Source organism: Balaenoptera physalus, assembly GCF_965194825.1.
Source record: "Balaenoptera physalus genome assembly, chromosome: 5".
Taxonomy (NCBI): domain Eukaryota; kingdom Metazoa; phylum Chordata; class Mammalia; order Artiodactyla; family Balaenopteridae; genus Balaenoptera; species Balaenoptera physalus.
Genome location: NC_138884.1, coordinates 33,187,376 through 33,212,943, shown reverse-complemented (window position 1 = coordinate 33,212,943; position 25,568 = coordinate 33,187,376). Strand labels below are relative to the sequence as shown.

At 38.5% G+C, this 25,568-nt stretch overlaps 1 protein-coding gene and 1 long non-coding RNA gene across 3 annotated transcripts in view; one reads left to right on the top strand and one right to left on the bottom strand.

Moving 5' to 3' along the window:
* The window catches only part of TMEM184C (transmembrane protein 184C), a 31,825-nt gene extending 11,301 nt beyond the window's left edge, over positions 1–20,524 (bottom strand). The window contains exons 1-4 of the mRNA XM_082463413.1: positions 19,802–20,524; positions 11,005–11,135; positions 10,872–10,908; positions 10,013–10,218 (exon numbers count right to left, since the gene is read on the bottom strand). Of these exons, the coding sequence (XP_082319539.1) occupies positions 10,013–10,218; positions 10,872–10,908; positions 11,005–11,135; positions 19,802–20,020 (593 nt within the window). The 5' untranslated portion in view covers positions 20,021–20,524. The remainder of the gene's footprint in view (positions 1–10,012; positions 10,219–10,871; positions 10,909–11,004; positions 11,136–19,801) is intronic.
* Positions 20,525–20,613: 89 nt separating this feature from the next.
* Positions 20,614–25,568, top strand: part of LOC309661627 — a 41,496-nt gene continuing 36,541 nt past the window's right edge. For both annotated transcript variants that reach the window (XR_014264114.1, XR_014264115.1), the window contains exon 1: positions 20,614–20,822. This is a non-coding gene — a long non-coding RNA (uncharacterized lncRNA). The remainder of the gene's footprint in view (positions 20,823–25,568) is intronic.

Here is a 25,568-nt window from a genome sequence, read left to right as displayed (position 1 = left end):
ATCAGGAACAAGACAAGGATGTCCACTCTCGCCAGTATTATTCAACATAGTTTTGGAAGTCCTAGCCACAGCAATCAGAGAAGAAAAAGAAATAAAAGGAATACAAATTGGAAAAGAAGAAGTAAAACTGTCACTGTTTGCAGATGACATGATACTATACGTAGACAATCCTAAAGATGCCACCAGAAAACTACTAGAGCTAATCAATGAATTTGGTAAAGGTGCAGGACACAAAATAAATGCACAGAAATCTCTTGCATTCCTATTCACTAATGATGAAAAATCTGAAAGAGAAATTAAGGAAACACTCCCATTCACCATTGCAACAAAAAGAATAAAATACCTAGGAATAAACCTACTTAGGGAGACAAAAGATCTGTATGCAGATATAAGACACTGATGAAAGAAATTAAAGATGATACAAACAGATGGAGAGATACACCATGTTCTTGGATTGGAAGAATCAATATTGTGAAAATGACTGTACTTCCCATAGCAATCTACAGATTCAATGCAATTCCTATCAAACTACCAACGGCAGTTTTACAGAACTGGAAAAAAACAAATCTTAAAATTTGTATGGAGATACAAAAGACCCCGAATAGCCAAAACAGTCTTGAGGGAAAAAAACGAAGCTGGAGGAATAAGACTCCCTGACTTCAGACTATACTACAAAGCTACAGTAATCAAGACAGTATGGTACTGGCACTAAAATAGAAATATAGATCAATGGAACAGGATAGAAAGCCCAGAGATAAACCCATGCACCTATGGTCAACTAATCTATGACAAAGGAGGCAAGGATATACAATGGAGAAAAGACAGTCTCTTCAATAAGTGGTGCTGGGAAAACTGGACAGCTACATGTAAAAAAATGAAATTAGAACACTCCCTAACACCATACACAAAAATAAACTCAAAATGGATTAAAGACCTAAATCTAAGACTGGACACTATAAAACTCTTAGAGGAAAACATAGGAAGAATACTCTTTGACATAAATCACAGCAAGATCTTCTTTGATCCCACCTCCTAGAGTAATGGAAATAAAAACAAAAATAAACAAATGGGGCCTAATGAAACTTAGAAGCTTTTGCACAGCGAAGGAAAACATAAACAAGACGAAAAGACAACCCTCAGAATGGGAGAAAATATTCGCAAATGAATCAATGGACAAAGGATTAATCTCCAAAATATATAAACAGCTCATGCAGCTTAATATTAAAAAAACAAACAACCCAATCAAAAAATGGGTGGAAGACCTAAGTAGACATTTCTCCGAAGTAGACATACAGATGGCCAAGAGGCACATGAAAAGCTGCTCAACATCACTAATTATTAGAGAAATGCAAATCAAAACTACAATGAGGTATCACCTCACACCAGTTTGAATGGGCATCATCAGAAAATCTACAAACAACAAATGCTGGAGAGGGTGTGGAGAAAAGGGAACCCTCTTGCACTGTTGGTGGGAATGTAAATTGATACAGTCACTATGGAGAACAGTATGGAGGTTCCTTAAAAAACTAAAAATAGAATTACCATATTACCCAGCAATCCCACTACTGGGCATATACCCAGAGAAAACAATAATTCAAAAAGACACATGCACCCCAATGTTCACTGCAGCACTGTTTACAATGGCCAGGACATGGAAGTAACCTAAATGGCCATCGACAGATGAATGGATAAAGAAGATGTGGTACATATATACAATGGAGTATTACTCAGCCATAAAAAGGAACGAAACTGGGTCATTTGTTGAGACGTGGATGGATCTAGAGACTGTCATACAGAGTGAAGTAAGTCAGAAAGAGAAAAACATATATCATATATTAACGCATATATGCGGAACCTAGAAAAATGGTACAGATGAACCAGTTTGCAGGGCAGAAATAGAGACACAGACGCAGAGAACAAACGTATGGACACCAAGAGGGGAAAGTGGCTGGCGTGGGGTGGTGGTGGTATGATGAATTGGGAGATTGGGATTGACATATATACACTAATATGTATAAAATGGATAACTAATAAGAACCTGCTGTATAAAAAAACAAATAAAATTTAAAACTTCATAAAAAAAATGCAGTTGGAGATAGGTCACCTATAATGGAATGACAACTGGATTGACAGTAGAGGCTTAACAGTAACAATTGAAGCCAGATAGGTGGAACAAAATCTTCAAAATGTTTGGAGAAAATTCCTGTCAACAAAGGATTATATCTAGCAAAACTATCTTTCAAGAATGAGGGCAAAAGAAAGATATTTTTGGTTAAGTATATCTGAGAAAATTTGCCACTGATACACTGATACTAAATGAACTTTCAAGGGCCATACTTTAGAAAGGAAGTGATCCCAGTCAGAAGATCTGAGATGCAAGAAGGAGTAAGGAACAAATAAACTGATGCACTACAGTTAAATCTATAAAAGAATTACCAAAAAAAAAAAATCTATCCAAAAATTGATATCTAATTTTTAAGATTAAAATAGGGCTTTATATAGTCACAATAAGACTAGAAATAGAAAGTATAACTTCCAAACTAGTAGTGAGGGAAGAAAAATGGAATAAGAAAAACATCAACAAAATAACGTAATCAACTATCAGTGAGATTTGGAGTAGCACCTGTAACCCAACATTGATACAGCTGCAGTGTACTCCGTAAACAGTAAGATAGTCACATTAAAACTACAAATAGTCAAAGATTATAAATAAAGTTTTATCACTAGATAAGCTATGAAAAAACTTTTGGTTTTCAAGGCTTTATATACATATATATACATTTTTTAACAATTGCAAATATGGAATCACAGACCTGTAATGTATTAACTTTTGTTCAATGTGGGTGGTATAAAATATATTTGTCTATTACATTTATTAAATTTGTTTGTATCCCAGAAATGATTGACAAACTTTAAAATTATTTATTAAAATCTTTATTAAATAATTAGAAGGACCTTCTCAAACTTCTTATACCTTTTTCAAAGTATTAAATGAAATTTTATATTTTTAAAAAGAGGCTAAATGCAATCTGGATTCCTGGATTGGATCCTGGAACAGAAAAAGGATATTAGTGGAAAAACTGAGGAAATCTGAATAGTCTGCAGTTAACAGTATTGTACCAATGTTATTTCTTACTTGTTTTTTTTTTAAATTTATTTTTATTTTTATATTTATTTTTGGCTGTGTTGAGTCTTTGTTTCTGTGCGAGGGCTTTCTCTAGCTGTGGCAAGCGGGGGCCACTCTTCATCGTGGTGCGAGGGCCTCTTCACTATCGCAGCCTCTCTTGTTGCGGAGCACAGGCTCCAGACGCACAGGCTCAGTAGTCGTGGCTCACGGGCCCAGTTGCTCTGCGGCATGTGGGATCTTCCCAGACCAGGGCTCGAACCCGTGTCCCCTGCATTAGCAGGCAGATTCTCAACCACTGTGCCACCAGGGAAGCCCTATTCCTTACTTTTGACAAATGTACCAGGATTACAAAAGGTGTTAATATTAGGGGAAGCTGGATGAAGGGTAATAGGGAATCTCTGTCTTGTCTTTGCAACTTTCCTGTAAATTTAAAATTATTCCAAAATAAAAGTTTATTTTAAAAATGTAATCAATGAAAAAAGGAAACTAGAAAAATGAGACAGACACAGAACAAAAAGTGGCAAAAATTATAAATGAATATATCAATAATCACAAAAATATAAATAGCATACCTTGTATAAGTGATGGATTGTCAGATTAGAATTAAAAAAAAACACTAAACTTAAAAAAAAAAGTTATACACCTAAAACATAAGGACACAGAAAAGATGAAAGTAAAAGATAGTGAAAGGTAAGTCAGCCAAATACTAAACAAAGGAAAGATAGGATACCTGTTAACATCAGACAAAGTAAATTTAAGACAAAAAAGATTTTTTGGAATAGAAACAGCATCTAACATAAAGCAAAAACTGACAGACGTACACAAAGCAATTGACAAATTATCAGTGGCAGAATTTCAACGTCTCTTTCAGTAACTGATAGAACAAGTAGCCAAAATCAACAGAAATGTAGACAAACTGAATAACATAATAAAATAAGATTGACCTCATGGACATAAACACTACACAGCCACTCACTAATACAGCATACACATTCTCTTCAAGCACACAGAGAACCATTATAAAAACTGATCATGTACCAGAGGGCATGAAACAAATCTTAACCAAGTTCAGAGACTGTCTCGTACATTCTCTGACTACAATGCAAATAAATAAAATGAAAAATGAAAAAAAAATCCTCATATTTGGAAATTTTAAAATACTTCAAAATAACTTGGGTAAAGAAAAAATCCAAACAGAAACTTAAAAACCTTAAACTGGATGATGATGAAAATATTAAATATGAAAATGGATTCATGGGGTGATAGATGTTAAACAGACTTATTGTGGTTGTCATTTCATTTACTGTATATACAAATATTGAAGTTATGTTGGACAACTAAAACTAATACAATGTTGCATGTCAATTATACCCCAACAAAAACAGGGATTCAGTGAATGCAGAACATGAACGGGATTGTAGAGTTTTAAATGCAGTATTAAAAAAGAAGAAAGGCTAGAAATTAATGAGCTAAGACTCATGTTAGAATAAGAACAGAGTAAACCAAAGGAAATGGGAGAAATGAAGTAAAAATAGAGTATAAATGAGAAAACAAACATACAGAGAATCAACAAAACCAAGAGTCAGTTCTTAAAAAGACTAGTTAAAAATAGGCAAACTTCTGGCAAGATTGTTCAAGGAAAAAATAGAGATACTAGTAACATTAGAAAGGGAAAAGGAGTCATAATGACAGATTCAAAAGAGATTAAGATATAAACTAATATATGCTTATACATTTTATTTTATTTTATTTTTACTTTTATTTTTTTGGCCGCGCCATGTGGCACGTGGGATCTTAGTTCCCTGACCAGGGATCGAACCTGCGTCCCGCAGTGGAAGTGTGGAGTCATAACCAATGGACCACCAGGGAAGTCCCTACCTATACATTTTTTTGGCTGTGTTGGGTCTTTGTTGCTGTGCACGGGCTTTCTCTAGTTGCAGTGAGCAGGGGCTACTCTTCATTGTAGTAGGCGGGCTTATCATTGTGGTGGCTTCTCTTGTTGCGGAGCACGGGCTCCAGGCACACAGGCTTCAGTAGTTGCAGCACACAATCTCAGTAGTTATGGCATGCGGGCCTTAGAGTGCATGGGTTTCAGTAGTTGTGGTGCGTGGGCTCAGTAGTTGTGGCGAGTGGGCTCTAGAGCGCAGGCTCAGTAGTTGTGGTGCACGAGCTTAGTTGCTCTGCGGCATGTGGGATCTTTCCGGACTAGGGATCGAACCCGTGTCCCCTGCATTGGCAGGCGGATTCTTAACCACTGTGCCACCAGGGAAGTCCCCTACCTATACATTTTTAAACTTCGTCTATTCTGCTTAATTCCTAAATACTATAGTTAAAAAAAAATTTATTCCAGAAACAATGGGAAGCCTAAATAGTTCTATAATTGTCCTCCCACAAAAACAGTCCAGAACTAATCTTTCAAAGTATAGTATATAATCTCTTTCTGTGATACATAAATAAAAGGCAATAACTCCTATTCAGGCAGCAAAACTTGGATGTGAAAACCAGACAGGGCCAGTATAAGAAAGGAAAATCATAACCCAATCTTTCTCATGAACAAAGGTGTAAAAATTCTATAAAGCTTATGATGTAGAAAAGCTGATGATACATCATAACCACTTAAAATTTATCTTCTAAAAGCAAGGGGATTTTAACATTAGAAAAGCCATTAATCTAATTCACTATATTAACAGGTTAAAAGCAAAAAATTATGATTGTCTCAATAGGTATAGAAAAAGCATTTGATGAAATTCAATACTTACTCATGATTAAGAACTCTTAACAAACTAGGGGTAAAAAGGAGCTTTTTAACCTAATAAAGGATGCCTACAAAACACCTTTAGAAACATTAAATCAAAATGTGAAATTTTATAAGAATTCCCTTTAAAACCAGGAATGATGAAGGAAAGTCTAGAGGTACTCATCAGCACAGTGAGAAGAAAGAGAAATGTGTGGTATAAAGACTAGAAAGCAAACAAATCCTTCTTTTGAAGATGACTGGCTACAGAGAACTTATTAAGATCTACAGAATAAGAAGATTTAACAAGATTTTTGGATATAGGCTCAATATACAAAAATCAACTGCCTTTCTACACACTGGCAGCAATTAAACTAATTTTTTAAAAAGATGCCATTTATAATAGCAATAAAATATAAGATGTTTATAAGGTCAACAAAAGATTTACAAGACTTTTATGAGAAAACTATACTTAATTAAAAGATAAATGCAGAGCTAAATAAGTAGAAAGTAGACAATATTCATAGATAAGAAGACTCAAAACCATAAAAATGTCAATAAACTGAAGATTGAATTCACTTCCAATCAAAAAATTCCAATAGGGCTTTTCAAACAACCTGACGAGCTGATTCTAAAATTTATATGTAAGAGCATCGACCCAAGAATAGCCAAGATAATAGGGTTGGGGCACCTGCCCTTCTATTTTAAGGCTTATTAATAAACTATAGTAGTTAATGTATGGAATTGGTCCGGGGATAGAGAAGTTAACCAATAAAAGAGAAAAAACGAAGATCACAAATAGACCCATATATATGGAACCTTTATATACGGCAGAGACGGCAACATACACCAGTGAGGTAGGAGAGAGAATGGTGCTAAGTCAGGAAGCCAATGGAATAAAATGAAACTGCATTCCTACCTCACACAACATATGAAAAAAAAAATCAATATGTGTTTATAAGTCTTTTTTTTTTTTTTGGCTGTGTTGCATGGCACGCGGGATCTTAGTTCCCCAACCAGGGATCGAACCCGCACTCCCTGCAGTGGAAGTGCGGAGTCTTAGCCACTGAACCATCAGGGAAGTCCCTGTTACAAGCTTTAATGGAAAATATATGAAATGTTTAGAAGAAAAGCATAGGAGAACGTTTTTATAATCCTGGGGTCAGGAAGAGTTTTTTGAACAAGACGCAAAGTACTTACTATAAAATAAGATTGATAAATTCAGCAATATAAAAATTCACAACTTTCATTTATCAAAATATATAGTAAAAGTGCCAAAGCAGGCCAAAAACTAGAAAAAGATATTTTTAACATGCTTTAAATAAAGAATTAGTATCTAAACATATCAAGATCCCATACAGACAACCCATTAAAAAATGAGAAACAGAAACAATCATTCCTCAGAAAGGAAACACAAATGGCTAATAAACATATGAAAAGTTGCTCAACCTCACTACTAATCAGGGAAATCCTTTACACCCTCTTGACAGGCAAACATAAATAAGTCCTGGTAATTCTAAATATAGGTGAGGGTGTGGGTTCAATCTTTTCTACTGTTAATGGGAGAGTAATTTGGTACTGCCACTTCAGCAATCAATTTATCACAAAGTTGCACAAAACCTAAAGACCTAGCGTATCCACTCCAAGGTACATACCCCAGGGCAAATATTTTCAAATTGTGTCAAATGTAATTTAGTAGGCTGCGACCCAAATTTTAGAAACAAGAGGGAGGAAGGGAATACATAGTAAGTTAGTACTCTTTCATGAAAACATTTGTTTCATAACAGTATTAAATCACTAGGTAAAATGTTCCCCTCCTCTCACAAACTAACATACATAAAATCTAACATTCATTAAAAGAAAACTCATTGTGCTCACTGCTTATGTCACAGAAATCAGAGTACAAAAAGCAGACTTAATTTTAACATCTAAGGACTAGAGACTTGCCGTGGCATTTGCATCTTAAAACCAAAGCATTATACTGAATTATCCTCAACAGCAATATTCTGAGTAATGAACATATATATAACACCAGTTATCTAACAGAAGGAGACTGGTAACCTAAAATGTATTTATATACAAGAGAATGAGAAATTTTATATTACTAAAACCATACCCCCAAACGGCATGGATTTGGTAAATGCTTAACGTCTTCAAAGGAAAGAAAACCTGGGTTACAGTTATGGATGCACTGCTGATATTATTCAGGTAGCAGCTGTCTGAACCTAAGAGTCTCAGGGAAAAAAATGAAACCAACACAGAGTCTTAACGAGAATAAATGTAATTGCTTGTGTAGTTAGGAATAAATCAATTGCACAAGCACAGAAAAGGGCAATTTTGACCTATAGCATCATTTGAAAAAGCTTTTGTGTTGACCACCTGCTAACTGATGAGCCAGCCTGAAGAGGCAGCTACAGCCTCATCTCAGGTTCTGTATTAATAGAAGAGTCCTGCTCAAAGCCAAGCTGCCGCTGCCACCACCACCACCACCACCACCATCATCATCATCATATATACTGGACCACTGCAATCTCTTGCATCTATGCCCACGTCCAGTTCAGTCTACAAAGAGTACAAGTAATCTTGGATACCAGACCTCTGCCTAACATCCTATAATGGCTTCTCACTTGACAAAGACAATCTCTCTCCTTGATCAAACTTTAGACGGGGCTCCTCTGAGCCTTCTTTTCAACTAGGCATCATCCTTAGGCCCTGTCTTTGGCCTGTGAAGTCAGTCTGAGCAACAAATCCTGCTAAGACACCCATCACCAGCACCCCACCCCATCCCGACCCCGACCCCACCCCACCCCGACCCCGACCCCACCCCTAGTATCTGATTACCCTGGATATGCGATCAAGCTCCTCATCCCTCACTCTTGATGTTGACTTGGCCTGCCTTTAGTAAGATTCTTGTCAGGCCAGTTTAGAGAGAATCCCCCTACCCTTGATGTCTCCTTAGTAATTTTCCATCCAGTGACCACCCCAATCTCTTTGGCTATAAATCCCTATTTGTTCTTGTTTTATTTGGAGTTGAGCACAATATCTCTCCCCTGATCCCCAACCTACGTTACTTTTTCCTTACTACCCTCTTTCATAGACTCCTGTTCTTTTTCCTTCATAGCATTTCCTGAAATAAGTAACTATATATTTGTGTCTTCATTTAATTCCTAACCAAGCTGTAAGTTCCATTAAGTTCTACATCTGTTATATGTATTATGATATATCTACATACTAGCACACAGTAGGTGCTCCATTTAGTGCTGATGTTGTAGAAATGGTTCTGTACCGCATGGAAGGCAATGTAGCTAACCCTCGGCCATATATCTACACTGATTCCTCCAAGTCATTCCAGTTACACTGGCTTGCAACTTCCACCTACATCCCCTTCTATCAGTGATCAAGTCCTGTTGATTCTCCAGTTGCATTCTCTTATTGTCTCCCCTTTCTATTCCAATTTCACACTCCTCTTCAGCTTATCTCACAAATGAACTACTATAATAACCTCCTAATTTATTTCCTCTTCTGGACTCTTCTCCCCCTAACACATCCTGTATAGTATTGTAAAATTAATCTTTCTAAAACGCTGGCTTCAAATGTTTCCTGCCGAAAAATAAATTCAGAGAGTAAATGCAATCTTAGTTTCAACTTAACCTTTTAGGCTTTATTTTCCTTTACTGTCCTACATGAATGTAAAATAAGGCCAACTTACATATTACTAGAATAAACATTGCTATTTGTTGCTCTAATTTCATATCAAATGCTGTTTCCCCACCTAGACTACCTTCTCCTTGAGTTTTAGACCTGATTTTGCCATTAATTCGCTGTGTGACTTGAGTAAATTAATCTCTGCAGACCCTGGTTCCCAACTGTAAGAGGACGTTGATTAAATGATTTCTAAGGTTTTTTCCCCACAACATTTTAAGTTTTCTATTTAGCGTGAATAATGTAAAACAAACTACCTTATATGTGTGGGTTATAAAAATGTGTTTTCTTAGTCTTCACCCTTGACTATGAACTACATGAGGGTAGGGACTCTGTCTTATACTTTTTGTCCTTCATATAGTACTTAACACAATACTTTGCAGAGAAATGATAGTTAAACCCACTTAAATAAAACCAAACATAAAAGAATTAAAACCAAACATACTTACTCTCCCATAGTCCATGGTGGACAGCAACACAAAGGAGGGAAATGTTTCTGCTGATCTTTGGCTTCAAGGATTAATACCAGATTTGGATACCGGTTAGTTAGGTAATTGGTAAGGAATCCCATAAAGTTGTAAATGACATAAGCTTCATAACATTCTCTGCAGGTATCCACATATATTGCAATGCTGGGATATTTCAATGCTATCCACTATGAAGAAGCACAGATGTTAAAAACAGTTGCAACGACGATAAAATGAATTACCACTCCAATTCACGGTACTCACATACTTAGATCAAACTTTCTAAATTTTATCATTACGAGGGCTACCAGACAATCTGTGAAATGAATTTTTAAAAGCAATAAACATCTTGGATATTGGTAAACAAAAACATTTGTGTTGGGGGTAAATAATGAATATGAAGAGACAAGTTAAATTATGTACTTGAGTTCTTAAATATAATCTGAAACTTCTTCACACGATCATAGAAAATGATGTTAAAGACATTTTCTTTATATTTAATCAAATTAAAGCAGTTATCTGTAACAACTGCATGTATTAGAATCCACTGGGGAAGATTTATGTTTTGGTCCAAATAAATATTATAATAAATAAAAAGTATGATAATGTAATTTAAGTATTACATTCTTTAAAGAACTAAGAGCTACTAATCTGAAATTTTAAAACATCTGCCTTTTCTATGGTTATACTTTATCTTCTCTATTAATATTAAAAACAAGTGAACCTTTTCACTTATTAACCTAACTCCTTATTGCCAAATAATATTACTTTTATTACCTTAATTACAGTTAGTATCATCAAACAAGTTCTTAGTTAATGAGATAAAATGAAGCATACTTACACTATCTAAACTGTATATGGGTACCATCCAAAGAATCCTATTTGGAAAGCAAAACATAAATTTAAAACAGTTTACATCATATTTATGATAAGCCAACACAACACTAGTAGAATCAAAACATATAAAGATTTACCTTATTATTGGTTTCTGTAGTTCAGGTTGTGTATAATGCACTAAATGCTGCAATATCACCCAAAGCGAGATAGGTATAGTCAACAGCAAAAAGATTCCAGCAATAAACCAAGCCTTGGTGTGTATTCCAACCTTAATCAGCAAAGAACATGTTAGTATAAATTCTGTGATATTAAAACTAAAGAGCTAAATAAAATATTTGTATTTAAAACTTTTTATTTATTTGATTATTATCGAGGCTCAATATTTTCCAAATGACTAGTGGCTACTTTTATTACTTCTTCAATAAACAGCCCATTTATGCTTTTGTGGAAGGAGGGGGTGGATTTTTCCTCACGTGGCCTTTTGTAACAGCACTGTATGCATTAAGAATATTAACATCGGGGCTTCCCTGGTGGCGCAGTGGTTGAGAATCTGCCTGCCAAAGCAGGGGACTCGGGTTCGAGCCCTGGTCTGGGAAGATCCCACATGCCGCGGAGCAGCTAGGCCCGTGAGCCACAACTACTGAGCCTGTGCATCTGGAGCTTGTGCTCCGCAACGAGAGAGGCCGCGATAGTGAGAGGCCCGCGCACCGCGATGAAGAGTGGCCCCCGCTTGCCACAACTAGAGAAAGCCCTTACACAGAAACGAAGACCCAACACAGCCAAAAATAAATAAATAAATAAATAAAAAATAAAAATAAAGGAATTCCTTTAAAAGAAAAAAAAAAGAATAGTAACATCATGTCATTTCCCCCTAACTTGTTATTTGCCTTTTATATTTGATTATTGTGATTGAGGATATAGAAAAGTTTTAAAATTTTCTGCAAGTCAAATCTAAAAATCTTCTTCTGGTTTATTCCTCCGCTTTTATGTCTGGATAAAAATCTGCAAATCAATGTTTTCTGCAAATTTTACTGTTACCCAACATGTTAGTAAAACACTTACTGATTGCTGACTATTTGCCTGATAACTTTGCTGAGTTCTTTACATGCATCATGTCTTTTGACCCTCCCATTTGCTAAGCACTGCCACAACTCCTGTCCAAGGGACCCGTGCTAATATAGGCTGCCCCTCTTATATACAGTATTATCAACTCAGGACATTACATTTTCAAAAGATCTAGTTTCTTTTTTTTTTGGCTGAGTTGGGTCTTCGTTGTTGCATGCAGGCTTTCTCTAGTTGCGGAGAGCGAGGGCTACTCTTCGTTGCGGTGCGTGGGCTTCTCATTGCAGTGGCTTCTCTTGTTGTGGAGCATGGGCTCCAGGCACGGGGGCTTCAGATGTGGTGCGCAGGCTCGGTAGTTGTGGCTCATGGGCTCTAGAGCGCAGGTTCAGTAGTTGTGGCACACGAGCTTAGGTGCTCTACAGCATGTGGGATCTTCCCGGACAAGGGCTCAAACCCGTGTTCCCTGCATTGGCAGGCGGATTCTTAACCACTGCGTCACCAGGGAAGTCCTTAATTTCTCTTTTAGGTCAATATCTGATCAACATTTTATCCTCTAAAATCTCAATTTCTAAAAATATACTTTGAATTACTTCATCCTAACATAGAGTTGAAGTAATCCACTCGCTTTCTGGTAAAAACAAATTTAGTTGAGACTCTGTTCTATCTGAAGGGCCCTCGGGAATGAAATTTACGCTAACTTGTACTCCTGCCTTGAAGAATGTGAATCCTTTTAATTAAAAAAAAAAATGCAAATGCTAATTTTTTTTTAAATGCTAATTTTTTAAAGCAAAAAGGTGGGCATTTATTTTTAGTACTCGAGGAGTTTGAACAGTTAATGGAAAAGGAACTTAAGTCCACAACTTGTAGTTTTTGCTGTTTTGAACAAGATTCTTTTTCACAAAGGGTCAAAGATTAACGAAGTAGAAAACAAAAGTATAGAGAACAAACGTATATTTACAACAATGAATTTCTATATTCAACTGTATGGAAAACTTGAAAAGCAAATAAAAGTCTTGCTGAATGCTGGAGATTAATCAAAGCAGCAAGTCAAAAGCAAATATGCAGAGGTGAAGATTCTGAAAAGAATGTCTGAACAATAATTTTCCAGAGATTTTTCCTTGGCTCAGTTTCATTTAAAATTCAGTACTCATTTTAATGATGACTTAATAATAATATATTCTAGATCTTCATTATAAGGTGCTCATTAAGAACAGTAGTGTCAAGTACTTTTAATGCCCACATTTGTTTTTATGATTGCCTTAGTGCCAAAAGGTTGAACTTGGTGGTAGAGTTGAGAGAAAAATTATGTGCTGGTGACTAATCATGGTCAAGTGTCCTCCGTGTGCCATAAGGAAGAAAGTTCTTTTTCAAATGATCATAAAACAAGTGACTGGATAAAGAAGATGTGGCACATATATACAATGGAATATTACTCAGCCATAAAAAGAAATGAAATTGAGTTATTTGTAGTGAGGTGGTTGGACCTAAAGTCTGTCATACAGAGTGAAGTAAGTCAGAAAGAGAAAAACAAATACCATATGCTAACACATATATATGGAATCTAAGAAAAAAAAAATGGTCATGAAGAACCTAGGGGCAGGACGGCAATAAAGATACAGACCTACTAGAGAATGTACTTGAGGACACGGGGAGGGGGAAGGGTAAGCTGGGACAAAGTGAGAGAGTGGCATGGACATATATACATTACCAAATGTAAAACTGATAGCTAGTGGGAAGCAGCCGCATAGCACAGGGAGATCAGCTCGGTGCTTTGTGACCACCTAGAGGGGTGGGATAGGGAGGGTAGGAGGGAGGGGATATGGGGATATATATATATATATATATATATATAGCTGATTCACTTTGTTATACAGCAGAGACTAACACACCATTGTAAAGCAATTATACTCCAATAAAGATGTTAAAAAAACAAAACAGAACAAACAAACAAAAAAAGTGACTGGAGAATTGAGTCATTTCACTATAGTGATTCCAAATTTTAAAAATCTTGCATCAGAGTTAGTACCAGTTTTACATTGCAAGTGGTGAATCAGTTTCAGAAAAACATCACCTGTCCACATTAACGCCACTAATTTGAATACTGGTCTTATAATTGTTTTGATTTTTAAGCTATTTAAAAAGCTGTGTGCATAAGAAACTGAACCTATTTTATGCGTGTACATATTTAGGTGACATTATAATAAGTCAACTCTAGGTATCTGTACAAATTATTTATATGATTATTACATTTATTTTAATTTACATTTATCTCTAAATAAATTATTCACATTTGAGACACACTGATAGAAGGATACGATTAATGTTAAACTTATCAGCCATGAGTAGGGTGTTTTGGGCTCACAAAACAGGGAAGAGATAAGTAGTGTAGATATTTTTTCCTAAGCGAACTAGAAGAAAGCAGAGAGGAAAGAAAAAAACCATTAAAGACCAGTCTCCAGGAGTGAGTTAACTCACTCAGCCAAAGGCTTTCAGAGCAGAGAGTTAAAGAGAAACAGGAGAGTGCTTTCTGGGCCCACTTGTCCTGAGGGCAAGAAGGGAGCACTTCCACAGAGTAGCTACTTGGGACATAGGACCAGCAGGGCAGGGTGAAACGAATGCAGAGCAGCGTGACATCATGTGTGCATTTATTTTTTATTTTATTTTATTTTTTTAAAGATTTTTTGATGTGGACCATTTTTAAAGTCTTAATATTGAGTTTGTTACAATATTGCTTTTGTTTTATGTTTTGTTTTTTTGGCCCCGAGGCATGTGGGATCTTAGCTCCCGACCAGGGATCGAACCTGCACCCCCTGCATTGGAAGGTGAAGTCTTAACCACTGGACCACCAGGGAAGTCCCTTATGTGTGCATTTAACTTACATGACCTCACTTATACATGCTCAACCAAGTAAGAGAATGAGAGAGATGGTTTAAGTGGTGCAGATGGTCACCTGGCCATTCCAGTCATGAGTATATGCCCCATGGGCATGGGATGGGCTAGCCGAACCTCCAGTTTTCTACAACCTTAGTTCCCACTGACTTCTCACAGGGTGAGCACTGTGATTCTAATGTTTAAAAGACAAGTATTTTTCATACGAAACTGTCCCTAAACATGTCAATTACTTTTTCTAGTGCTCCATCAGATGCATTATAACTTTGCTTTAGGTGTTCAGCTGCGAACCTAATCCCAATGAAAATGCTATCCGAAAATGCTATCCCACGAGAACAGAACTGTTGCCCCATTGCAACAATAGTGATGATATTTTAAAAACAATAGTGATAATTCAGGCTTACTGAGCACCTATTATGTGCCGGGCACAGTGTTATGCATTTTAGAGACAAAAACTCATCCAGTGAATAATGAGAATGACTGTATATTAAGTACTTAGCACGGTGTCACTTTAGCCACTTATCCGTCTCAGTTTTCACATCTGTAAAATGGGGATAATTCCTATGCTTCAGGACTTTTAAGAAGATTAAAGAAAATTATACCTTATCTTAGGGACATGCTGTGGTTAGTGTCTCTAACACTTTAACAACAAAACACAATGGTTGGGTGGGGAGGGGGGTGGGTGACCCTCCCTTAACCCACACTCCTATCTACTGTGCCACTCATTCTCCTGAGTCAAAAAATACTCAAAACAAACAAAATGAACAAAAAGTTGTCTTCATATTTAAAAAAATAATTAATTAATTAATTAATTAATTTTTGGCTGCATTGGGTCTCCGTTGCTGCGCGCAGGCTTTCTCTAGTTGCAGAGAGTGGGGGCTGCTCTTTGTTGTGGTGCATGGGCTTCTCATTGCGGTGGCTTCTCTTGTTGTGGAGCATGGACTCTAGGTGTGTGGGCTTCAGTAGTTGTGGCACGTGGGTTCAGTAGCTGTGGTGCACGGGCTTAGTTGCTCCGCGGCATGTGGGATCTTCCCGGACCAGGGCTCGAACCCATGTCCCCTGCATTGGCAGGTGGATTCTTAACCACTGCGCCACCAGGGAAGTCCCTGTCTTCATATTCTGATACCACTTCTTCACTCCACATTTATTCTTCAAACAACTGCCTCTAGTTTCGGCCTGATACCTCCATAGAAACCATGACGAGGATCACAAATGACCCTCCAATGGATGGCTCAGCAGCAGACTGTTCACTACTTTATCCTTCTGTTCTGGCTTCCACGACACCCCTCTCCTGGCATCCTACTTCCCCACTGGCTGCTGCTGCTTTTAAAAGTTCCTATTCTTCTCTGTGACCTATAGATGTTGGTGCCACATCCTCTGCTTTTTCTTCTTCTTCTTCCCCTTTATAATCTCATCCATTTTTATGGCTTTCAACACCATCTCTGTTCTGACAACTCATATGTATATCTGCAGCTCAAACACTTCTGAGCTCTATCTAGACTTGCATTTCCAACAGCATATTTGACGTGCCCATGTGAATGGAATGTCTCTCATATACCCTGAACTAAGTGTCCCAAACAGAACTCAAATGCTTTCAAACCTGTCCGTATCTATCGAGTTTCCATCTTGGTAACTGGCATCACCATGTACCCTGTTCAAGACAGAAAACTCAGAGTGGTTCTTGATTTCCCCCTTTCTCTCACTGCCTCTCTTCCCCAATCCAATCCAGTGTCAAGCCCTGTTTCTTCAATTCCAATAATACTTAAAATTCACTTTTCCATCTCGGTTTCTGCTATTCTGACTTGGGCCATAAGTCATCGTAGCCCAGGCACCCACTACCTCTGAACTACCTTAAAGAACTTTCTAACTTCTTCCACTTCCACTTAATTTTCCATAGGCTGGTAGAGTTGTCTTTTGAAGATGTGTAATAATGTTTCCCTGCTTGTTCACTTTTTAGATCTTCTTTAGTTTCCTCATAGCATTTTACATAATTTTATTTTATTGATTTGTTTTTGCTGGTTGTGTTTGTTTCCACCACCAAGTTCCATGAAAGTAGGTGCCATGTTTCTCTCTCTAACCATATAGAATACCAGCCTGATTTATCACTGGGACTCAAATAATCATTTATTAAGTATCCGATATTTGGGCAGAAGGAGAAAACAAGATAAAAAATGTATCCTGTTAGATGGTGGTGAGTCCTAAAAAATATAAAGAAGGGAAGAGGATATGAAGAGTTGCGGAAGTGAAGCTTGCAATTTTTAAACTGGGTAGCTGGGTGACATTGAAGTAAAAACCTGAAGGACACAAAGCAATGAGAATACCGTCTGGAGAAAGGCATATTATGACATGCAAAGGCCCTAAGGAGGGAGCCCGCCCTGCATTTGAGCAAAGCAAGCGTGGAGGAGGCCCAGGAACTGAGGATAGAGAGTCAGAGGGTGATGAGGTGGGGGTGGTGTCAGATCATGTTGGGCTCCAATGCCATACTCAGGAATACTGGCTTTTAATCCAGGACTAGGAGTGACTGGAAAACTTTCAGAGGAGACACATAATGCGACTTATATTTTAACTGGATACTCTGGCTGGTATGTTCAGAATAGTCCAGGGAATACACGATGAGAATTTGGCTCAGGGTGTTAGCAGTCGAGATTGCAGATTAAAATTGTCCTTAAATGCCCGTACTGAAAAAGTACAGTTGACATCAGTGATGAAATAAAAATTTACATTTTAAGGCAAGACAAGAAATATTTACACATAGAACTTTTTCTCTGCCCTTTGACCTCCTCCCTCCCTTCTGGTTGCATCACGCATCTGCATTATGCATTAACCAGACCTCCTCAATGGTAGAAACACCTGCTCAACCATAGCGATCGCTTTTTCTCCTTCTGGTACCAGCCACATAATTCCTTAGAAGGTAACATTCCTTTTTCAATTCTGAAAGGTGTCACGGTGACCCACCACTAGCCTTGTCAGTGCAGACATCTCTGGTGAGCTTTATGTGCAATGCCAATATATCATTCCCCTTAAAGACAGCGATTGGTGCAGAACAGACTAGTCAGACGACCTGGGGAGATACTGGGCCACACCTAACGAAGTTCGTAGCTTAATATTTACTTATGACGTTATTAATGTTACTAGCTACATTACTTGAATTCTGCCTGTTTTACAAGATTATTGTTTCTTGCATTACCAAATGTGTGACTGAGACTCAGATAAAATTAATGATGATTAGGCCACTTGAAACAACTGACCAAATACATAGTTCTATAAGATCCATAACTTCTTCTATATGGGAAGAGGGAACAACAAGAAGAGGGAACCGTTTCCTGGACAGTAACAGACTGGTAAGACAGGTGGCCCAGAGACTTTTGGTTATTGTTAACAGAGCCTCGTCCAGTAATAGCACATTGAGTGGCCTATCAACAAAATCCTCACCTAACCTGGGAATGAGCATTCCTAGCCACATGGGACAAACTGGTCGAAATGCCTCCCAAACTTTGGCTGAAATTAAGACCGAAAGGGAAGGGATTGTAAAATAAAGACTGCTGCCCACCATCCAGTTCTACAAGAATCAAATCACTAGCCACTGAGGCTATACACCCTGAAAGGAATAATACACACTGAAAGGAATTCGGGGTGTGTGTTGGGGCAAGATCAGGGTGAGGCACTGTGCTCTGGGAAAACTGGCCTTCAGATAGATATTTTCAGGAGAAATTTCTTATGAACCTGGATCCTTGCATCTTCCCATACTTAGAAAAGCACTAAAACCATTAACTTAGATGTCTGTTCCTCATGACCTGTGACCTTCTACCGAGATGAGCGCTTAATTGCACGTACCCCCTTTGCCAAAATCACGTATATACTGGCTTCCCCCTTTACCTCTTCAGAACAGTCCTCAGAGCTCTCTGAGAGACTGTCTCCCGGGCTATAATCCTCAGTTTGGCTTGAATAAAATTTTCCATTTCTTTCTTAATTTCTTGTCATTGACACCAAAAACTAAGAGAAGTCTTAAATTAGGTTGATATTATACATAGTATTAATCTTTAAAATAGTTCCTATATTTCAAAGTAAGAAATACTCCAAAGTAAGAAATCCCTATTTGTATTAAGATGTCTATATTTGAATTCTGGTAAACAAATTATGGAAGTAACCTAAATATCTAACAAACTAGAAATATTTAATGTAGTGTAATATTATAGTAATATTAAAAATAACTATATGGACTATGCTAGCTTGGAAAAGTCAACAAAAAAAATTGAGCGAACATTCAGAAAACAAACATATTAAATGCATTTCATTTAATTACATAAAGATCGTTTCCACACAAAAGGCCTAAAATAGCCATGGTCTTGTCATAACTCTTGTGAAACAGTTGTTTCTAAGTAAAAATACTTCCCTGGATTTTATGAACTTCAAACTTAAAAGTTCATTACAATTTTTATAAAGTACTTAGTTAAATATTTACCTTGGGGTCTTTAAGCTTATAGCACTTTACTGATGTCATAATAAGAATATGACATCAAAAAATATACAAGGGACTTTTTTCAAAACCTTTGTTAAGAGTTAATTTCTAAAGTAAAAACAAAGTTAAACCAACTCGAATCCTTTAATTCAGGAAGCTAGTTAAATGCTAATAAAATTCAACACCTGGTCTTTAAAGTAGATCTAGTTAAGTCTTAATATTTAAACAGATCAGATTTCAGAAGTAAAGTTACCTTACTTTCAGGATATTGATGAATGCTTGCAAAACAGTGCTCTCCGAAGCAGCTATCTTAATATATTTTATTTTCTCGGTCCTACCTTCACGAGTAGCATGGTTTGAAAAACCGTGAACAACCAGAAACCAGACAGGTTATGTCACGGGTTCATTACAGGACATGGTTTTCAGGATATCAAGTCTGGAGCATCCGGGATAAAAACAGGCTACCTTAGCTGGGCAGGACGGTAGAAGAAAGGGTAGAGGCGGATGGTGCGGGACCCTCTTACCTCCAGTTTCTGTAATTCCCACACGCATAGGGGAACCGCAACCACTATGGACACCAGATAAATGACCACCGCTAAAGGTCGAATCCACTGTCTCCAGTTCCTCCAGGTACAAGTGCAAGGCATGTTTCCGCATAAATCAGCTCCGAGTAGCAAGGGAAAAGTGCTCGAAGGAGATGGCAATGGGGAGCCCTGTTCTTTGGCTGTTCTGTCGACTCGCATGCTACGGAAAAACAGCCGTGGGGCGACTTCACCAGCAGCTGGAACCGCCTCCTCGGCCCACGCTGTGCTTTCTGTTGCTGCTACTGCTGCTGCTGCCACAAACGCGGCGGCTCAGGGTGCTACCGGGGAGCAGTGCGGGCAGCATTCTTTCTTCCCCACCTTACATCTACCCAGTTCTTCCGCGGTGGAATCCCCGGCAGAGCCGCTGCCCTCACCTAGGAATCGCCCGGAGCTCCGCCTGCAGCATGGCCTCGAGGGGAGCGGCGCCGAGCCGGACCGGCCTGTAGAGACCCTGCACTCAGTTCGGTTCTGCCCCGCGGCTGCCAGCCCGCTCGCTCTTTTCTTGGGCGGTGTAGTTCCCTCCCTCCAGCGCTCGCAGGCGTCTGCTCCGCCGATTCCGCTGATAGATAAGAGATGAAAACTTAAACCCCCCCAGCCCCAGGATTTCTCCACTGGTTCCCACAGGCCAGTCCCCCAAGGCGGAACCAAGGCCAAACCAGGGCTTCCGCTTCCGCCCCCTCTGTCTGAGGTTAGTGATTCGTGGACAGCGCCAAGATAGGCCCACCCCATCCGGCTCACTTCCTACTCTCTGATTGGTCATTTTTCGGGGGCGGGGCTGTTGGGATGGGTACCAAGGGTAGAAGGTTGGATGAAGCCGAGATGTGTGGAAGTTGTGCAGTCGCTGCCGGGTGGCCCAGTGGCCAAGGAGGATTCTGCAAGCTGTATAGGTCGTTTGAGAACCACTTGAGGAACTCCTGCTACACTGTTCTGCTGACTATATTCCAGCTTTAAGAAAGCCTGGGTAAGAGGCCATTACCTTAGAGCTGAACCTTTATCTGCACAAACATCTCCGATTCTCCCTGGGAGTGGATAGGGGAGTCAGCTGGACTAAGAAGAGAGGAAAAAAAAAAAAAAAAAAAAAAAAAAGGGAAACGTCCACCTAGTTTTGTGTCAGTTGCCAGAATCTAGGGGTAGAGCCACTTAGTTATTTCGGGATTCTGCGGAAGGATCATTCTAGGGATAGCTTAATTTTAGAAGCAGTACTGCATTTGGAACTTGTTAAAAACTCGCATACATTTAAGTTTCAGAGAGTTGACATTACAACTGACAAAGAAATTTTATGTGCTTAAAGCTTTTAGCTGAACCTGCAGAGTAAACAAATGGCAAATGGGATCTTAAAGCCTTCCTAAACCAATAGAGCAAACAAATATGTACCTCTCAATTAGATACACAAATATGTCCATATCTGTCATTTTCTACGTGCTTTTCTTAAAGTATATTAGTTGATGTACACAAAAATCCCAAAGGTAGGCAGTTTTCCATGTTACAGGTGAGAAAACGGATTCAAGTGGTTAAGTAGTTTGCAAAGCTCATTGAGCTAGTTAGTGGTAGAGCTGGGATTCTAACCTTGGTGTCTGACTCCAGCATTGGACCTGTTAGTACCTGCCACCTGAGAATTTCTGACTAATGACCATATATGGACAAGAAGGCTTGCAGTATTGAATGCACCCAGCCTAAGATTCTCACAGAAGCACTGAGGGAATGTTGTCTTCCCAGGGTCCTAGCCAAACTCTGGAGCTTGATAACATCTCCTTTTTAAAACTTGGCCTCTTTTAATACAAACTGCTTTCTTAAAGGGAAATAGGCCTTTTGTTTGTTCTTTCTAAGCTAACCTACAAAACTGAAGTCGTTATTTTAAAAAATTTCCTAATCATTAAATTAACACATACTCCATAGTTGAATTTCAAAAAATAGAAGAATAAAGAAGAGAAAAGTAACCCTTACTCTACAACCAAGTATATCCACTACTTACTTTTTTGGTACACAATATAGTCTTCCTTGGATATACTGCATACATAGATTGTCTCTGTGCTTTCAGCCACAGTCATTGCCATCTATAATCATCTTCCCCATTCTTTCTCATGGGAAAATCTTTTTCATGTAATTTGTGAAAACTTCCTTGATCCCCTGCCCCCCCCCACCCCGCCCCGACCCGTAACCTTATGGCACTCACATGTTATAATCATTTACTTATTTGTCTGTCTTTATTTATTTTTTAATTAATTATTTATTTATTTTGGGCTGCGTTGGGTCTTTGTTGCTGCACGTGAGCTTTCTCTAGTTGCGGCGAGCGGGGGCTTCTCTTCATTGTGGTGCTCGGGCTCTCACTGTGGCGGCTTCTCTTTTTGAGGAGCACCGGCTCTAGGCGCGCAGGCTTCAGTAGTTGTGGTGCGCGGGCTCAGTAGTTGTGACACACGGGCTTAGTTGCTCCACAGCATGTGGGTTCTTCCCGGACCAGGACTCGAACCCATGTCCCCTGCATTGGCAGGCTGATTCTTAACCACTGGGCTTCCAGGGAAGTCCCTGTCTGTCTTTTAGATTGAGTTTCTAGGAGCAAGCTAAAGTTCTAGAACTATTAGAATAAAGCAAGGGAGGGAAGGGACCAGAATGTCAGAAGCACAGGTGGTTTCCCACACCAGTGTGTGAACTGGGGTTCATTCATGATGAAGGTTCTACAGGTCAGCAGAGAAATGAGAAAAAAAATACATAGTGAGTTTTTATTTGGTCAAACTTATTCATTCTAAAGGATTATGCTTTATTTTGAAATTGTCCATTCTATTTTTTTTAATGTGATGATAGTTACAGAGTCGTTTTTTTCTAGATGTTCTTATTTTGGAAAATAAAAAGTTGGTAACTTTATTTGCTCTCATTTGTTTTATTTCTGAAATTGTTCTTGGTCTGTGAAATCCTAAAGTCTAGTAATCACTGAGACAAGGATTGGTCGCTGATTTCAGTAGCCATTATGTTGGCATGATTCTGATCTACTTGCTTTACTTGCTCTAGGTGTTCTCTGTATTCTTTCTTAGGATATGACTTAGCCTAAGTCTGAGGGTGGATCTGAGCTTGATCGTGTTTGAAAAATAAGAAATGGTTATAACTAGCAGATGGTACTGGGGTCAAAAGTAAGCTGTTAGTCATTCTTGATGCAATTTACATAGATAAAATGAAGTTTCTGTTTATTACTGTATCACATGAAAATAGGTAGGTGAAATTTTGCCATCCATGGAGGATGTGTTTGGATTAGTCTGACTTAAAATAATAGGTTAACAAAATTCGCTTTGAGGGATTCTGGGAGGTGGGCACTGTTAACCCCTTGGCATGTATTACCCTATCCCTATGGAAATATGTCTGTGATGGTTTTAAAATGTGGCTGCAACTTCTTTACTCTTACCATAAAAATATATACTCTGTACTCCTTCCCCTTAAATCTGGGAGTGGTGTGACTGATTTGACCAATAGAGTACAGTGAAAGTGATCATCGTCACCATATCACCTTAGCGGCTAGGTCATAAAAGGCCATGCAACTCCACCTTATCTGTTGGAACAATTGCTTTTGGAACTCTCAGCCACTGTGTAAGAAGTCTAACTGTCTGAGGCTGGTGTGCTGTGAAAAGCCCAAGACACATCAGGAGGGCCCTTGAAGGTATGCTGAGTGACAGTCACAGCTGAGCCCAGCCCTCCAGTTAGCCCAGCCCAGGTGCCTGTCATGTGAGTGGAGAAGCTGATTCTAGCTTCCAGCCATTTGAGTCACCCATCAGCATTTTGAGTCTTCCAAGATGAGGTGCTAGATTTATGGACCAGAGGAAGCCATTCCAGCTCTGCCTTATCCTAATTCCTGACCTGAAGAATCCATGAGCTCAAGAGAACTAGAAGAAAGACACAAACTGGGAAAAAAATTTGGAAAAGACACATCTGTTAAAGGACTGTTATCCAAAATATACAAAGAACTCTTAAAACTCAACAACAAGGAAGCAAAAACTTGATTAAAAAATGGGCCAAAGACCTTAACAGAACTCACCTAAGAAGATATCCAGATGTCAAATAAGCATATGAAAAGATCCTCCACATCATATGTCATCAGGGAAATGCAAATTAAAATAACAATGACATACTGCTACACACCTATTAGAATGGCCAAAATCTAAAACTGACAACACCAAATGCTGCTGAGGATTTCACCAGTGATTGAACTCTCATACACTGATGGTGGGAATGTGAAATGGTATAGCTACTTTGGAAGACAGTTTGATGGTTTCTTACAGAATGAAACACACTCTTAACGTATGATCACACAATCACACTTCTTATTGTTTACCCAAAGATAGTTGAAACCTTATGTCCACAAAAAAAATCTTCTGCACATGGATGTTTATAGCACCTTTGTTCATAATTTCCCAAACTTGGAAGCAACCAAGATTAGATAATAAACAGTTTAATAAACAGTGGTACATTCAAACAATGGAGTATTATTCAGCGCTAAAAAAAATTGAGCTATCAAGCAATGAAAAGACATGGAGGAATCTTAAATTCATATTACTAATTGAAAGAAGCCAATCTGGAAAGACTACATACTGTATGATTCCAACTATATGACGTTCTGGAAAAGGCAAAACTATGGAGACAATAAAAAGATCAGTGGTTGCCAGATGGGGGGAGGGGTAAGCTGAATAGGAGGATTTTTAGGGCAGTGAAAATATTCTATATGATATTATAATGATGAATGTATGTCATTATAATTTTGTCCAAACCCAAGAATATACAACAACCAAGAGTGAACCCTAAGGTAAACTGTGGACTTTGGGTGATTAACTATGATCTTTGGGTGATTATGCTGTGTCAGTGTAGATTCATCCTTGATGAAAAATGTACCATTAAGGTGAATAATGCTGATAATGGGGGAGGCCGTGTGTGGGGGGCTCTCGGGGGGGAGGATATGGGAATTCTTTGTACATTTCTGTCGATTTTGTTGTGAGCCTAAAACTGCTCTAAAAAAATAAAGTTAAAAATATCCATGAGCATAATGAAAATGTTTTTTTTACCTCACTGAGTTTAGGGTTGTTTGTTATGCATTTGTTCTAGTGAATGGATAACTGAAACAATGTCTTGTGTCTATGTGTGTATATACTCTCTACCTAATCTGAAAGAAGCTTCCCGCTTACAGTGATTTTTTTTTTGCTTAGAGCTGACTTTTTTTTTTTTTTTAATTTATTTGTTTATTTATGGCTGTGCTGGGTCTTCATTTCTGTGCTAGGGCTTTCTGTAGCTGCGGTGAGCGGGGGCCACTCTTCATCGCGGTGCGCGGGCCTCTCACTATCGTGGCCTCTCTTGTTGCGGAGCACAGGCTCCAGACGCGCAGGCTCAGTAGTTGTGGCTCACGGGCCCAGTTGCTCCGCGGCATGTGGGATCCTCCCAGACCAGGGCTCGAACCCGTCTCCCCTGCATTGGCAGGTAGATTCTCAACCACTGCGCCACCAGGGAAGCCCTAGAGCTTACTTTAAGTCTAGATAAATTGCCTCAAGCTTTTCTCCTTTAGGAATATGTTGCCTTCAGAGTCTGAGGTTGTGTCAACCAGTCAAAGAGTTAAGTGAGTTTTAGATTTAAATGTTGCAAGAATGCAGGGGAGAGCTCCTAGCAGATCTTAAACAGTATGCTTAACTTTGTAAAGTGTAATTTTTTCTCCTACCCCCAAATGGAAGGAAAATTGTTT